Raw genomic sequence first — 15,929 nt, forward strand, 5'->3', positions numbered from 1 at the left:
TATTAGGAATTTAAAAGTCTTCAGCAGCATCCGACTTCTTACTGTGAGTGGGTTTGCATCTCCGTGAACGTGACTCTTTCTTGGCCTGAATGAGGGCCTCCTCCTACTTGTTTTTATGGAAATGTTGTTCCTTGCTATAATATTACACAGCATGGTATAAAACTCCATGGAGAATGTTCTGAAGTATGGTTTTAACTTTGTTTCCATGGAATCGTGCAGGAGACGAGCCACTTATTGGCTTAATCTAAACTATGATTGCTCCAAGAAATGAAATAACATCTACCTAAATACTTCAATAAATGCTGGATGGATGAATTAATGGCATACTGTGGAACATTGTAGGATCATAGTGCCATGGAGATAAGCAGACCCCACCAGACACGTTACATAATGCACCTTTAAACTCATGATCTTTATGACAAATGAATCAGTTTCATAAAATACTATAAATCTTTTCCTCGTCCTACAGGAGTTGAATGTTCGTCAGCTGACCCTCTCCACGGATAAGGACCGGTACGGGATCAGTCTGAGGGCGGAGCCTGATCACATGGTTCTGGGGAAGAGGTTAAAGGGCGCGTTCAAATCTGTCACCGCCTCCATCAAGAGCCTGAGCAACGAGCAGCTCGAGGCCTTCCAGAAAACGGGTATGTAAAAGTAAACTGTAAAGGGTGATTAACAATATGTAAACACTTTTTGAACAGTGTTACTTATGGGCATTAGTAGAGACTGTACACCAGTCTCATGGTACAATGTTTTTAGAAATGTATAGTTCATTTAAAGATCCTATATTACACAAAATGGACTCTTGTGAGCGTTAAGCCACGTTAATAATGTTGTTACCTCATCAAAAACATACCCGGAGTTATGTTTTGTTTCATTCGCACATGTTTGAGTAATCCTGCATTATTAGTCTGTCTACATCTCCAAAGCTCAGTGCTCTGTTCCACCTTGTGATGTCATGAACTGGTAGTTTTCCAGGGCTGAAATCATCCAAATGATTCAAGTGCATGGAGTTTAAAAGCACTCTGATCCTTTTCGTGATATCATGTGGTAATACAGAAAGTGCTCCAGAGTGTTTTCAGTTTGAGAGAAGAACTCTTAAATCCTAAATATGCAGGGCTGTTATGTTAAACATGCGTGAATGAAACAAAACACAACTCCAGGTCTGTTTGTGCTGAGAAAACGGTTTTAAAAAAGCTACTACAATCACAACTGAACCCGGTTTGCTAGTCCCTTAATGTGCATATACAAAACACATACAAGTTTTTCCTCATACTCTGGTTATGCACAGGTCATGCTTCATATGAAAGCTCAGAACAGGTGCTTGGAGTAATGTAGTGATGATTCAGAACAGAGAGAATCATTTCAGGTTTAAACTAACTGGATTTCAGATTAAATAATAGTTATAATTTGGTATTTTGGTTTTTAAGACAGAGTAAATGGGACATTATTGGAATAACCATTATTTTCTTAGCTATATTCTATTTTAAAGGTTCTCTTATACTCACAACACATTGTAGCAATTTTAATGTTATTTAATGCAGTGTATAAACATTATTTGAAAAAGCTTAGCACATCCTTTACCCCCTGAAGCGTTGTATTGTATTGGGGGCGATCAAAGCAAAAAAAGGTATCCTGTCTGTCCAATTATCTCTGCACTGGGGAGCCCTGCAGTCTCTGGGGAGGAGGCAGAGGGTCAGAGCGGCTGTGGGAACTTTTTCAATTATTTGTATGTTTGAAGTCGGCAGAGGATGAGTACGGCAGGAACGGGAAGTTAAAGAAATCATGGAAAAAAATGGGACTAATGGAAACATACCAGCAGGGAGAAGGATTATAGTGTATGTATAATGTATCGTACAGATTTAATGTTTTTTAAGCAGTAATTTGAACGTCTTTAGAAAAAACACAAATGATCATCAAAATGGCTTCTTTGTTAATTAGAGGTCCACCATGGAGATCTTATTGGCCTGGAATATTCCACAGTATGGCATTAAACCTGGCTATCTCTATGGAGACAAACGGGAGTTACAGATCTCGCTCACCATAAGAATGCATGTTTTTTAAGGTTTTTTTTAAATTATTAATTAATGCCATACTGTGGAAAATCTCAGGGAAAGAGATAAGCCACCAGAAAGGCCATTTAGTGTGTCTTTAAATCCAAATATTTTTCTGTTGTAGTTTAAGTGCAGAGGTTCAGGGCATACTATGTTGTCTGTGGGTAATACATCTGAGAACATTTCTGTCCCCTGTGACAAAATAAAATTAAAAACAACAAATAAACTAAATAAAATATGGTACATATTCAAGAAATCAATCATTTTAAACTACATGAGAATCAAATGGTTGTTGAAATCAGGAATCCTACTGTTGAAATGAAAACTCATTATAATGCTTTTTAGTCTTATCGCTTATATATACTCGCTTATATTGACTACAAACGTCAAAGATAATTGGCCCAAACTTGATATTTCAGTCCCTCTATCCCCATCTTATTTCCTGAGAATACCACAGCAGAAGATGGTGGGGACATGAACTATGGAAATCCAGTATTGGAGTGAAATGTTCCTCTGCCTCTGGGTCTGAGCAGTGGAGGAGCTCGTCATGGTTTTTAGTGGAGTTAATTGGTGCCTCCAGCCAAGTCTGCCTGCACCTGACTTCTTTTTGTTTAGTGTTTGTTGGTATTTGCCCCACTAAGGTTTTAGAAGGAAATGTGACCATAAACAACCTTGAAATAACTTGCGAAGAAAAGTATAATGTGAATTGGCTTGTGGCTTCCTGGAATGGATGCAAGAAGTAAAATTTGACAGAAGCCAAGAAGTTTAATTAAAAGTGTGGAAGGAAGCTAACGCGACGTGTAGCCAAAATCAATTTTAGCTTTGGAAAACATGGAACTCAGGGGGTAAGTCACTGCAGGCTGTGTCTTGTTTATTTTAGGCCTGTAAAAAACACCTCAGTAATAAAAAAAAAAAATCTTAAAATAATTTTGCTGGTGTAATTGATAAAAAGGATACAATGTGAAAATAATATCAATTTTATATAGTTTTAATTATATTACAATATACAAACTAAATAGACCGGTCGCAATAAAGACTGTATCACCTTATCATTCAGTATAGAGTACTTTTCTTAGGAACTTTAGGTAATTTTTCCTGTTCTATGATTAGATTTGAGCTTCCATGACTTATTGCAACAGGCCTAAAACTAAACCAGATTACAAAATTGCAAACTGATTGATTTACTAAACTAAAACCTATTACAAAAATACTTGTTGATGTTGATAAATTCTATATTTTGACATTGGTAAAATACAATACATTGGTTTCTTCTTTTGTAATTTAAAACAAACTAGGCACCACAAACTGAATGTGAATATTTTTTATTGACTATTTATATTATCTTTCTACCTTTTGTGTTTTTGAAAAAAAAAATTGGTGTACAAACTTGGTATCACAGAATGAACCTGGACATTTCTGGTACACAATTTAGCAGCTTATATTTATAATGAGTGGTGTGTCTATTACTGGATTTGTTTGTACAGTTGTAACGCTAAGTAGGCTACAGTAATACAACGTTACTTATCTTAAGCAGTCAGTCTGCCTAGCCTACTTAGCGTTACACAGTACTTGTTCAGTTGTAATGGCAATAAAGTTAAATCTAATCTAATTCCTTATTCTTTGCCACTCCCTCTCAGGCTCCATAGTGGTGGATGGACACGAGCTACATGAGGAGGACCTGAGGCTGATGTACACCTTTGATCAGAGTTCTGGTTCAGCCTCTGCTCAGTATGAGGCCCACTCCGACGCACAGGTTTGGAACATTAAAGCTTCAATATTACACAAAATTGATTCTTTTGAACCTAAAGCCATGTTTTGAATGTTACCTCCTCAAAAACATACCCAGAGTTGTGTTTTGTTTCATTCACACATGTTTGAGTAATCCTGGTTTATTAGTCTGTCTTCTACGTCCTTCAATCTCCAAAGCTCAAAATGCTCTGTTCCACCTTATGATGTCTTTTAGTGGTAGTTTTTTAAGTTAACAGCTCCCTTTTACCTTTAGTTCAGTAGAGATGGTAGAGGGCTGAAATCATCCAAATGATTCTGGAGTTTAAAAACACAGTGGAGCACTTCCTGTATTACCACATGACGTCACAAGTTAGAACAGTGTTTTCTGTTTGCGAGAGCACAGCCTTAATATGCAGGGATTTTGTATTAAACGTGGTTGAATGAAACAAAACACGAGACACTGAGATATTTCTTCTCTCGCAATATAGACTTTTTGTTCAATTTACACAGTATATAATGTAACTATTACAAATGTACCAATAAGGAATTTTAGAATACACATTACATTAAATTCAGTCAATTCAATTTGTATTTATACAGCACATTTAAACACAAGTTCAGCTCCCCAAAGTGCTTCACATAAAAGTCAACAAAAAAAATTATACAGACTATACAAAAGAACAAAGAATAATAAAACACAAAGATACAATGTCTAGCTAGTATTAAATGCCAGGGAGAAGAGGTGGGTTGAAACTGTTGTGTAGTCAAGCAGTACTACAGGGCACTTGCACCACATGTTGGACAGTTATTTAGACTGAGTAAATGTCAAATGGAAGACCAACCAATATAGCATTATGGATATTGCAGTTTGTTGATTTTTCCATAGAGATAAATGTATATTATATTGGACTATTCTGATCAATAGTCCCATGCTGAACAAGTATTGAAATGCATCCCACACAGTCTTTGCTGGCCCTGTTAGCGACCTGCGCGTTGTTGCTATAAATGTCTCATGATGTAAAAGAAATAAAGGGGAAGTGGCTCTGCTGCACTGAGCTGCCACAGACTGCACAGGGCCTGATGTCTTTACTGTTAAGTGTGATGTATGAAATCATTTCACGCTTAAGTGGAGAGCTGTGCAGCCCCACAGGCTCCGTCTAATCAGTGCTCCTCCAGCCGTGCACACGCCACACGGTGAAGCTGCACCACTTTACACACAGGACAGCCTTACCTCTCAAAAGTCCCATTCACACATACAGCCTGATCTGGATATTTACCTGCATTTTGCCAGAGCAGGGTCACGTGTGAGCAAAGCCAGAACAGATTAGCCTGCATTTCTAATCAAGCCTTACCTGCATATATATTCATAGTAATTTACAAAATTGCCAGTAGCATCATTGATATATTCGCCATATTCTGGAGGTTGCTGTGGGGACCACCATCGTCATTCGGGTTGTATTATTTTTTATGGGACTGCCGATCTTGACAGCAAATAAGTTCTATATGTACTACAAAGCCATTTTAAAGCGTTCTAGAGGATTGGTGCAGTGTTGCCTTGTTGGTGCATGTGAACATAAAACTTTTTACACAAATCAACCTACTTTATAAACTGGCAAATCATCCACTTAGCAACTTGTTTAGTCTGGGAAGGTTATGGAACACCGAAGCCAGTCCCCTGTATTTTTTCCTACAACCATTCGCTTTATCCCACAAAATTAGCAAATTATGAATAATCCCGAGGTTATCAGTTGATACCAACTCATCGACCACATTTGCGTGAGGTCGAGGTTCCATAGTAAGTAAGTAATTCTTGTGTGTAAACCCTTTGGCGTTTTATTTTAGATTTCTAATTGGTATGTAAAATGGGCATCTAAGCTAACGACTAATCAATTTTCAATTGAAATTTTTGAACTTCTGGTAAACATTTAGTGACCATGTACATGTTACTGGTTAGGAGACCAGATAAATGACACATCAATATAATCAAATATCATCATTTATGTACTTTAATATGGGGACTGGCTTCACCATTCATTTATATGTGAAGGGCGTTTGATTTGACATTGGAAAATAATGCTCTACTGTGGATTATCTGTTTTCGTGCAGGTGCTGGTTTTGCTGGACGTGACCCCGGACCAGTCGATGGTGGATGAGGGAGTGGCTCGTGAGGTCATCAATCGCATTCAGAAACTACGCAAGAAGGTGGGACCCTCACACCCCCTCCCTCTCCCCTCCAGTGTTCACCCACCCACTGCTTTGTATGGGACAGTGACACCAGCCCACTGCTCTGTGTGCAAACAGAGTGACAGATCACACAGTTTAAATGAATGTAGCGATCCAGTGCCTAATGAAGATAATGCTGAGGCGTTCATAGTTTATAACAAGTGTAAGAGGGCACTGCCAGGGTGAGCGGTTCTTACCAATGACTCATGGGGGCAATACATAGTAAATTCTAATATAGATCTATTGTGAAGGAGTAAAGTTGTATTTGGTAGTACTGCATTTACAGACATGACCAGATTTTTTGTGATTCTAATTTTACTGTGTTCATTGATAAAGAGATCAATGTTTCCTTACAACACATACGGTAAATGGTAAATCGTCACATTTTTATATAGCGTTTGTCCACTGTCAAGGCCTTTTACAACAAGTAACCACTCATTCACACACATTCATACGCCAGTGCACGTAGACACTGGGGGCAAGGTGGGTTAAGTGTCTTGCCCATGGACACAACAACAGCATTCATCTGTGGGAACTGGAATTGCACAACCTATAGGTCAGCTGTACCAACTGAGCTACTGTCACCCACATACAGTTTTCAGTTAATCAAAGGAGGTTTTAAGATGTGAAATACTTAACTTGGCATTATTTTTAAATTATACAGATGCATTGTAATGCATCGATACACCAGCAGCTTATCTGGTTGTTCCAGTGCTCTTTTATTGACTTTTTTATTTTGTTTTGGCCAGTATGTCTGGATATTTTACAGCAGTATGGGGGACTTTGCCACTAATGTCCCAATCCCATATCAACCTCTACAAAATGTTTTACACAACATAAATTTTAAAAGATCACAGTCTCCCATCTGAATCTTGATTGTTTGAAAATCCATTATGACATTTTATGTAAATTTGCCTCCAATAGAATTCATGAATTTACAAAGTTTATGAGTTGTATAGTAGAAACCAATTTATAGAACGTTTACTCAAATTGGCTGATACATTTCAGTTGCCACCTGCTTGTCTCACTGAGATATTACTTTGCCTGGAATGTTTCGCACTAAGAGAGTAAACCTGTCTATCTCTATGAAGAGAGGACAAGAAAAGTTACATAGTGCACCTTTAAAATGTACTGTACTGCTAAATGTACTTACTGCAAAATTAATGCTAAAATACAGTGTTATTATTAACTAAACCCAAATATTCTTTCTGCTAGAAATATGTATCCCGCCCACTACCCATTTCTATAGGCATTGTATATTATTACCCACTTGACCCCTGCACCCTCTTTCCTTTTAACATTTCGGTCTACTTTAACCAAAGCAGTGTTGAAATGTTTCCACTGGCGCGTCACAGAGTTTCTCCATCATAAGGCAGGCTTAATAAGAGCTTAATTACAGTCTGGCCTCTTTCAGATTCTAATGTTGGGGCTTTGAAGTGGTCTGGGGACTTGAAGAAGGATTAGTTTTGTTTTCACGAGCAACAACAGTTTTTCCGTTCCCTATAGCAGACAGCGCTGTGCTCTGGCTCTGGTCCAGATCAAATTCCTCGTGTTATTTCAAACTAAGGAATTTTCCACCACGGACTTAATCTGAACATGTTTGTAGAACTAAAACCGGGTGTCATTTTCGGAAATGTGTTATTTGTAAAGCTTATATTTGGGTATTTACAACTGGCAAGAGATAACAACCACAAGCCACAGTGGTACAAATACAGTTGGTATTAAGGGTGGATATGTTCCCAAAATGTACCAGGTTGTTGTGGATCTTGATTAGACAAACTGATTCATTTATTACACACTTTCTGGCCAGTATGGTTGCAGAGTTGTTGTTAAAATAATAATAGTTGTATAGTATATTTGGATCAGATGTAATGTTCACTTTAGTTGGTACTTGGTGTTGACAGATACTTCAAACATTATACTGCTAAAATGAAACTGAAAAATAATTTGTGCCAGTCCCAAGCCTTGATAAATGGCAAGTAATCTTCTGAAGGGCATCCGGTGTAAAGATCCTGATCTCATGATAGGTTGTAATCTGAAGTAAGTAGCTGTTGTGTATCCTTTTGCTGCATTTGAAGTATATTGATTATGCTAAAGATGACCAGTCCCAAGCCTTGATGAATGGCAAGCAATCTTTGTGAGGGCATCCAGTGTATTATCTCAAGATAAGGTTGTGATCTAAAAGTACCTAACTGTAGTAGTTTAGCCCTTTACGTTTTTTGAAGTATATTAATTATGCTAAAAATGACCTTCTCACACGCAGTATGGTGATGCCAGCAGGGCAGGGTCAGTGCTTCGACTTGGCAGGAGAAGCCTATAACACCCCCCTCCACTTCCTCTACATTGATTGAGCTCGTGTGTATCCTGCTAACCTTACCCCTGTGCCCTTGAGCCACACACTGAGCTGCAGTCATTAAACAGGAAGTCTGTGGACGCACACACTGAGATTACTGTCAGATCAATATGTTTCAATGTGTCAAGGTTGGAGAGGGCCCACTGTGTACTGTAGTGCAATCGTCTGCCCCTTTAATATGTGTTAATCTTCAATTCACTAATGTTTCATTATTTATGTGAGTGAGTTTAATCAAAATATCATTGCACCATTGGCAATAATTAAAATTTCGTTTACTAAGGTGGTGTTGTCAGAATCAAGTTTTTAGTTTTCACCAACCAGTCCAGAGAGGTTTTTCAATTATTTTTTACCATTTGGATTTTTTCTTTTAGATAGGTGATCGAACTGACCATGGCAGCATTTAGAAATGAATATTACCGTATTATGGCGTTCTGGTGTGAGGAAACGCGCCAAATTTCTTCTGGTTGTTTATTTTATGAGCACAAGGGCTACTGTAGGCCGTAACCCACGCCAAAACACGAGCAAAACAACAGCCGTCTCAACTCACTAAAGTCAGTGTCTAAAACAGGCCGGTAACTAACGAATAATAAAATCTCCCAGCAACCAAGTATCACACACAAAACTGGTTACATTAACAACAACAACAACACATAAACAGTTACCAGAACAACAAAAGGTGTCAACTCTGAACTAAACACAACATATCAGATCATTACAGTATGTATGTATTTTGCATCTAAGTATTTTAGAAGTAAGTGTAAGTGTTTTAGAAGTATTTTGACAACCCTTCTTATCAATCCTAATCTTTTCTACTACCCCGGGTAACAATAGCTGGATCTTAATACCAAATACTCTGACCCATCCACTTCAAGACCGATCTGGTTTTCTCCAGACCTTGAGTTATTATTGCTTTTCTTTCTTCAGCCATTCTCCCGTGACCTCTGGTATCAGTTGCCCTTGGGTACTTGGATGGATTTTTATACAGAGAGATTTGAGGAGGAAATACTACAAGTTATATCTTTTATTAAATGTGTACTGTTTTTGTCTCTTGAAGTTCTTATTGCTTTGCTACAGATGTTCCACTGTGGCATTCTTAAACTTAGCTAGCTTTCATTTATTCAATTACATGCACTGCATTGCATTTCCCTGAAAATACTTTGGTTTGATCGGGTCACATCCTTGTCTCCATGGAGATTGGTGTTTTCTTGTTTTAATTTACCACTCTCCTCTTCTCCCAGGCCCACTTGGTTCCCTCTGATGAAATTACAGTGTACTACCAGTGCCAGCCAAAGGGGGACTACTTAGACTCTGTGATCCAGGCCCATAATGACTTCATCCTGGCCACCACCAAAGCACCAATGTTGCCGTTCCCTGTGCCCAAGACCAGCAGTGTCATCATTGAGGAGAAGACCCAGGTAACCTTCATAGTTCCCATTGATCTCTACCCATGTTGTGTTGTATACTCACCAGTTCATCATGACAGAGAATTAACTGTCTGGTGTAGTGTGAGACAGCAGTTTCCCATGATTCTTTCCTCTTGTATGAAAGTGAGTGACCCTTTCAGTAACTTTTCTATTAGCCATTACCAAACAAAACGCTTTTGTAAAATGCAAAAATGTCTTTTTGTCCATTTTCTTTCACAATTATCTGCATTTGCAACAGGCTGCATAATACAAAAGCCATTTATCTCAATCTGAAGATCAGCTATAGGCCCTAACTCTTTCTTGCATTTGTGGAAAGCCGCTCTATCCCTTATTAACATATTATAAGACCTTAAAGCTTAAATGATCAATTATGTTAATATGGTGTCTCACCCCTGTCTGTACATCAGCATTGAATACTGACTAAGATGACATTACATTTCGTTCTGACTACTACAGTTTGATCTGATGCATGTGACAATATGCTATTTTGGTGAAAGCTTCATATTGTGGCTTAGTTATTCTGTTTAATTCTGAGTGACAGAAGGATTTTACCAATCATTTCATTTATCTTTATTTATACAGGGAAAGACTAATGAAAGTACCAGATGCTTTTTCTTGAGCGCCTGTTCAGACATAACAAACAAAGCAAACAAGACAATAATTATATTTGCATTGCTCTATTAAAACATTAAAATGTATGCAATTATGATTTTAAATGTCTATCACCAGATTATTAAAATACAATTGTGGCACCTTGGCTTGTCATAACACATTTCAAAACTTACTATATTGCTACAGAGAAATATTGTGATAAACGATAACATGGGAAGTAGTTTAAGCTACTGACACAAAGCAGGGTAATCCCAGTAAACTAGTTCTTAAATATACTGCATCATTAGAGGGCTTTTTTCTACTCTCTACAGCTCAAATCTCACCTTTTTACATAAAAATAGCAAAGAAAATGTACACAGGATAAATATTGAGCCCCAAAATATATTGTTCCAGCTTTCGTGTATTGAATGATAAGTCGATATAGTAATTATTGTGACAGGCCTGGTGGCACAAGTGTATCCAATCATAGTGAGGCGTGAACTCAGCAGATTGCTTTAGTTACCTCTTAGGCATATATAAATTATAATAAAATGAATGATGTAAGCTATGAAAATCGTGACATGAACTTTTTGGCCAGTCCTAGTACTAACTGCCCATCCACATCTAACTATATTAAATGCTAGAGATATGCAAACATATACACTTTCAGTTCATTCAAACACAATGTAAGCAGTAGCACCCAAATCTTATACAATGCATTATTCAGTAGCTTAGCCTTGGTGTTTCATGGGGTGTAACTTAGTGTAATGTGCTGTATATATATGAAAGCCAAGTCATTTATCTGGTGCCAGGTGTTTATGTTTACAAAGCTCCATAAGAGGAGGTCAGTTTTGCATAATGAGCTGATCTATAATCTTTACCCAAACTATTATCTTACTATCAATGTTACATTATACAGTAAAAATGTATGTAAGATGCATTTTGTTTTTGGTGAGTGGCCAGGTTATGAAGAGGATTGGGTTTTGTATTGTATTTTTGTATTCTATTGTTTTACCAGTATGCTAAGGTAAATGTATTAATGTATTTTCTATAGCTTAAAGGGTCAGATTTGGAGTTCACCATCGTCAAAGGGTCCTCAACTCCTAAGATTTCTCTAAATGGACCAGCGTGTGCCTATGTCAATCTCAAAGTCAAAGTCAACAACAAGGACCAAGGTAATAAAAAATATGTATACTGTACTGTAAATATTTATAACCATTGCTTTTAAGGCACTGATCACGTCTATGTTAAAGAGATTTTTCCTTGGAGTGTATTCATTTTTGTGAAGCAAAACAGCTAAAAGCCTCTTTCCCGTCTCAGTTTTGGTGCAGCTCGTCCTTAGCCTTACGCAGTCATGTGATCTGGTATTAAATGTTCCGTCATCAATGATTAACAGGCAGGTGAGGTTTCATTCTGTGGAATATTCTTGTCAAGCAATAACATCTCCATGGAGACCAGCAGGTGGTGGACCTTTAGTGGTCTAGAGTCCACCACCCACTTTGCGCTAACTTGAAATTGTTGCAGCTACTAGGTTACAAGACACAATTTTCACAGTGCAAGGAAAGGCACAAGATTGAGTTTTTGTGTATGAGACAAGATTTCTCAAAAGGTTTATCAGAGTTAACCCTTTTGTGTTCATTTTTCCGCAGATGTGCATTATCTTGTGGCAGTTTTATCTGGCCACTTCCCATCCCTAAAGCTACTCAGTTTGTTGTGTGTTTTTGTGTTGTTTGTTTAGAGGGCGTAGTGTTGTTGGAGAACCCTCAAGGTGATAACAGACTGAACCTGGACAAACTGAAGCAGGTCTGCAGCAGCATCTTTGGGACCAACACCAACATCAGATTCTACAACGGTGCCACAGGTAAGACTGTCCTGTGTGGAATCCATCATTCAATTAAATAATGAACTAATTTTGCCTCTATCATTCAGAACATATTTAGTATTGCTGTAGCTGTATGTTCAACTGATGGGACTGGATAAAAGAAAGCTTGTTTAAAATTGACTACAGCATAAAGAAAAGTGCTATAGTCAGATTAACTAAATTTGGGAACACTTTTATTGTGCTAAAGACGTACTTGTTTACAAAAGGTAGATTTTAGAGGAGGGGCCATTGGCGCAGATTGGCAGCCTCACTTTCATCATACTCCAGGGCAGCTGTGGCTCCAATAGTAGCTTACCACTACAGTGTGTGGAGTGAATGAGTAATGCTCTGATAAGTGTCTTTGAGTGTCCAAAAAAGGACTATATATCAACCTGTTGCATTATTATTATTTGTAGATTTCACATTGCACACAAATTAATTTAAAAAGCTTTACCGAACAAGAAGGATGTGGTAAAATTACATCCCTAATCATAACTAATCATCACTTTTTTTTCAGAGCTTACGCCCAAAACAGACCTACTGAGTGTGAGTGGTAAAACTTTAGTGGCCACCTCCGCCTCCTCCTCTCCTGGATCTGTGTCCAGCAACTCCCCCCTCTGTCCTTATGTCAACCTCATTCTCTGCAACGCCCAGCCAACAGGTGAGTGTGTGTATTTGCTTGAAAACAAAGTAAACAAATGAACAGCTAAAGACTATTATGCTAAAGGTTTCAGCTTTGTCCATTGTGGTGTAATTTTGGTAATTTTTTGGTAATTTTGTCTTTGAAATACTTGCATACAGAGAAGTCAGATTAACATCGCCTTTTATGGAAAATTAAATAAGAATGTGTGTATTTATGTGTATAATCCTTATGTAGTATAAAATGACTTCAACCAATTTTTTGCATAACCAGCCTGTTGAGCAATTCAGATTCTAATTCAAATGTATTTTCTTTTGTTTATATTCAACGTTTTTTTTTATATATATATATTTTTTTTTATATATATTTTTTTTTTTATTTGAGGTAAAAATTGTTTAATCTATAAAGTTTGCTACCAGTTTGCCATTCTTTATTATTCTTCATTAGAGTCATTCATGTAGGCCTGTCACAATAACTACTATATTGATTTATCGTTCAATACATGATCAATGAAACTATTATTTTTGGGGTCAGTATTTATCTTGAGTACTTTTTCTTTGCACTAGTGGGGAAATTTTTGTTATTATTGTGTCCTACTCTGAGATTTTAGCTGTAGAAGGTTCAATTGTGAAATTACAGATGCAAACCAACTACTAAAGTGTTGCATTCTGTTATTAATTTACTGCAGCTCATATTTTTAACCATATTATACATTTAGAATAGTTTTTGGGGATAACTCCGTTTTATGGTTTGGTTTCAATATTACCATTTATTTCTATAATCAGTTAAACAATATATTGCACTTCGAAATTAGTGACATGACCAGCCTACGTTCATGCAATTTGCTGTTGTAACAAGTCAATTTCTCCATATTTCCAAATTAAAGTTTCCTTACCCTCTGTTCTTATGACATTTGGATTTCTCACTGTCCTCTTGTCTACCCCAGAGTGTCAGACAGGGGAGGTGGGCACCCTGCTGCTGCTGAACCCGGTTGGTAAAAATGAACTGAATTATACACGCCTACACTCAGAGGTGGCCAAAGTGTTCGGGCTCCGTAGCCGAAGACTCAAGCTTTATCTGGACCAGGACTTCAACCAGGGTGAGAAGTCGGGGTTATGGTATTTCATATTATCACCACATATAGTTATTGGAGTAATTAGGACACACACATAATAATAATGCATAAGTCCAATAGGGTCATCAAAAAAATTATATTGAAACTAGTCAGCTACTGATTAATAACTAATTCTGAAGCCTACATGTGTAATCCAGACTCGGATTTATTTTTATTTTTTTTATGCAAGTAAATACAGAGCTGGGAAGGGATAGAGATTGGATGAAAGGGGTAATTTTCTGAGCACTCAAGCCTCGAATCCAGGACAAAACATGATTACTCAAACATGCATGAATCAGCTGAAATACAACTTTGAGATAATAATACAGGAACATTATTACCACATGGTCAAGCCATGTATAAATTATATATCCCCTTTAAATACTTGGGTTTTTTTAAACGATAAACTGTATTCCCTTAAACTGATAAAAATGTATTGAGCCAATACATTTTTTTAAATTTTCTAACTTGTATTTTACAGAATTGCCAAAGGATTCTTCTCTAAAATCTTTGGACACCAAGACCCTATTTGTGAGGGTTCTTCCCACCACGGCCGAGGCGTAAAACCATCCAACCATGAAACCATTGAAATAACTTCACATCAACTCAGTAATGTTACTTTAAAAACAAACTGGATTCTTTCATTTACATTCTGATTCTGTTACTCATAAAAGTATGAATAAATGCTGGGACAACATAGAAGTCTATTACAATATTAAGTTGTACTGTCACAATGATTTCTTCACTGTAACTTTTCTGGGGTAGGGTCTGCTATCCGCTTCTCTCTGTTTGTGCCTTGTGTGGACTGTTCCGCTGTAAGGCATTAAAATGATCCATTTTGCATTAATTGAATCACATTTATTGCTTAATAACACCTTGAAAATATCGATACTTAATGTGAGCTGAGCCACCTCTCCACAGATTTTACCTGTAACTTGACCTGGTAGCATCACCTCCTTGTCTCCATGGAGATTTATGTTTAATTCCTTACCATGGAGACGAGAAGATAGCAGACTGTCCACCAGTAAAGTTACATAGTGCACTTTTTTGCATTTATAGTGGACATGTATTGTTAACCCTCTTAGTTTTGTGGTTAACAAAAATGTCTGAAATGGTTGGTGTCTAAGATTATATTTATTCAGTAGGGTAGGATTCAATATTTTTTAATTTTGGCAATGGCACTAAGCATCAAATGTCATAATTAATGAACAAGCGTTTGTGGTTAGTTTTTAAACAGAGAAATATTGACCTCTTTCTGTACTTTTTTCTTTCGCACTCAACAATCAGGAAATACTGTGGTTTTCAAGCTGATTTGTTTAATTTCGTCCTGTTATTCACTGTCAGACAATAATTGTGTGTATTTACCAGGATAAAACATGAAGTGAATTCTAATCTAGAAAGACACATTTAGAAAGTTATGAAGAAAATAAATGGCTTTTAAGTGTCAAAAAATTAACATGAGTAGCTAAACAACAATAAAAAAAATCTCACATTTATTTGCATTGTCTAAGGGAAATATGCTTCAGTTTTGCAGCTCAGTGGACGCTTGCTACAAATTTTCGCCATGGAACTTGAAGCGGCACAGCTGACAAGCAACAAATATGGTTGGTCTAAAGTGGCCTAGTTTCTAATAAAATCCTTTGACTGCAAACTGCATTGATCTATTATTGTGTTGTGCCTGCAAACAATTTTAAGGTGGTTCTTGGATGCACATAGTAACAGAAAAAATGAACTTTTTATTGCTTACTGGTTCATACTGATTAAAAGTAGTATGCCTGTGTCCTACTTTTCTCACTAGGATAACTACTGTGCTATAATGAAGCTAGCAACTTTGACTCAATTTATTGCACTGGCTGGCTTATATGCATAAAGCTACAAAATACCAAAAATATTCTGTCTTTTGAATGACCAAAAGTCCTGAAAATGTTGCCTATAAACAGG

At 37.1% G+C, this 15,929-nt stretch overlaps 1 protein-coding gene across 1 annotated transcript in view; it reads left to right on the forward strand.

Annotated features, from left to right (window-relative positions):
* The window catches only part of iars1 (isoleucyl-tRNA synthetase 1), a 57,288-nt gene extending 41,649 nt beyond the window's left edge, over positions 1–15,639 (forward strand). The window contains exons 26-34 of the mRNA XM_033966122.2: positions 470–644; positions 3,692–3,807; positions 5,889–5,984; positions 9,597–9,773; positions 11,428–11,548; positions 12,112–12,234; positions 12,752–12,895; positions 13,821–13,973; positions 14,470–15,639. Of these exons, the coding sequence (XP_033822013.1) occupies positions 470–644; positions 3,692–3,807; positions 5,889–5,984; positions 9,597–9,773; positions 11,428–11,548; positions 12,112–12,234; positions 12,752–12,895; positions 13,821–13,973; positions 14,470–14,552 (1,188 nt within the window). The 3' untranslated portion in view covers positions 14,553–15,639. The remainder of the gene's footprint in view (positions 1–469; positions 645–3,691; positions 3,808–5,888; positions 5,985–9,596; positions 9,774–11,427; positions 11,549–12,111; positions 12,235–12,751; positions 12,896–13,820; positions 13,974–14,469) is intronic.
* The last annotated feature ends 290 nt before the right edge of the window (positions 15,640–15,929 follow it).

This window comes from Periophthalmus magnuspinnatus, chromosome 5, assembly GCF_009829125.3.
Source record: "Periophthalmus magnuspinnatus isolate fPerMag1 chromosome 5, fPerMag1.2.pri, whole genome shotgun sequence".
NCBI classification, from domain to species: Eukaryota; Metazoa; Chordata; class Actinopteri; order Gobiiformes; family Gobiidae; genus Periophthalmus; species Periophthalmus magnuspinnatus.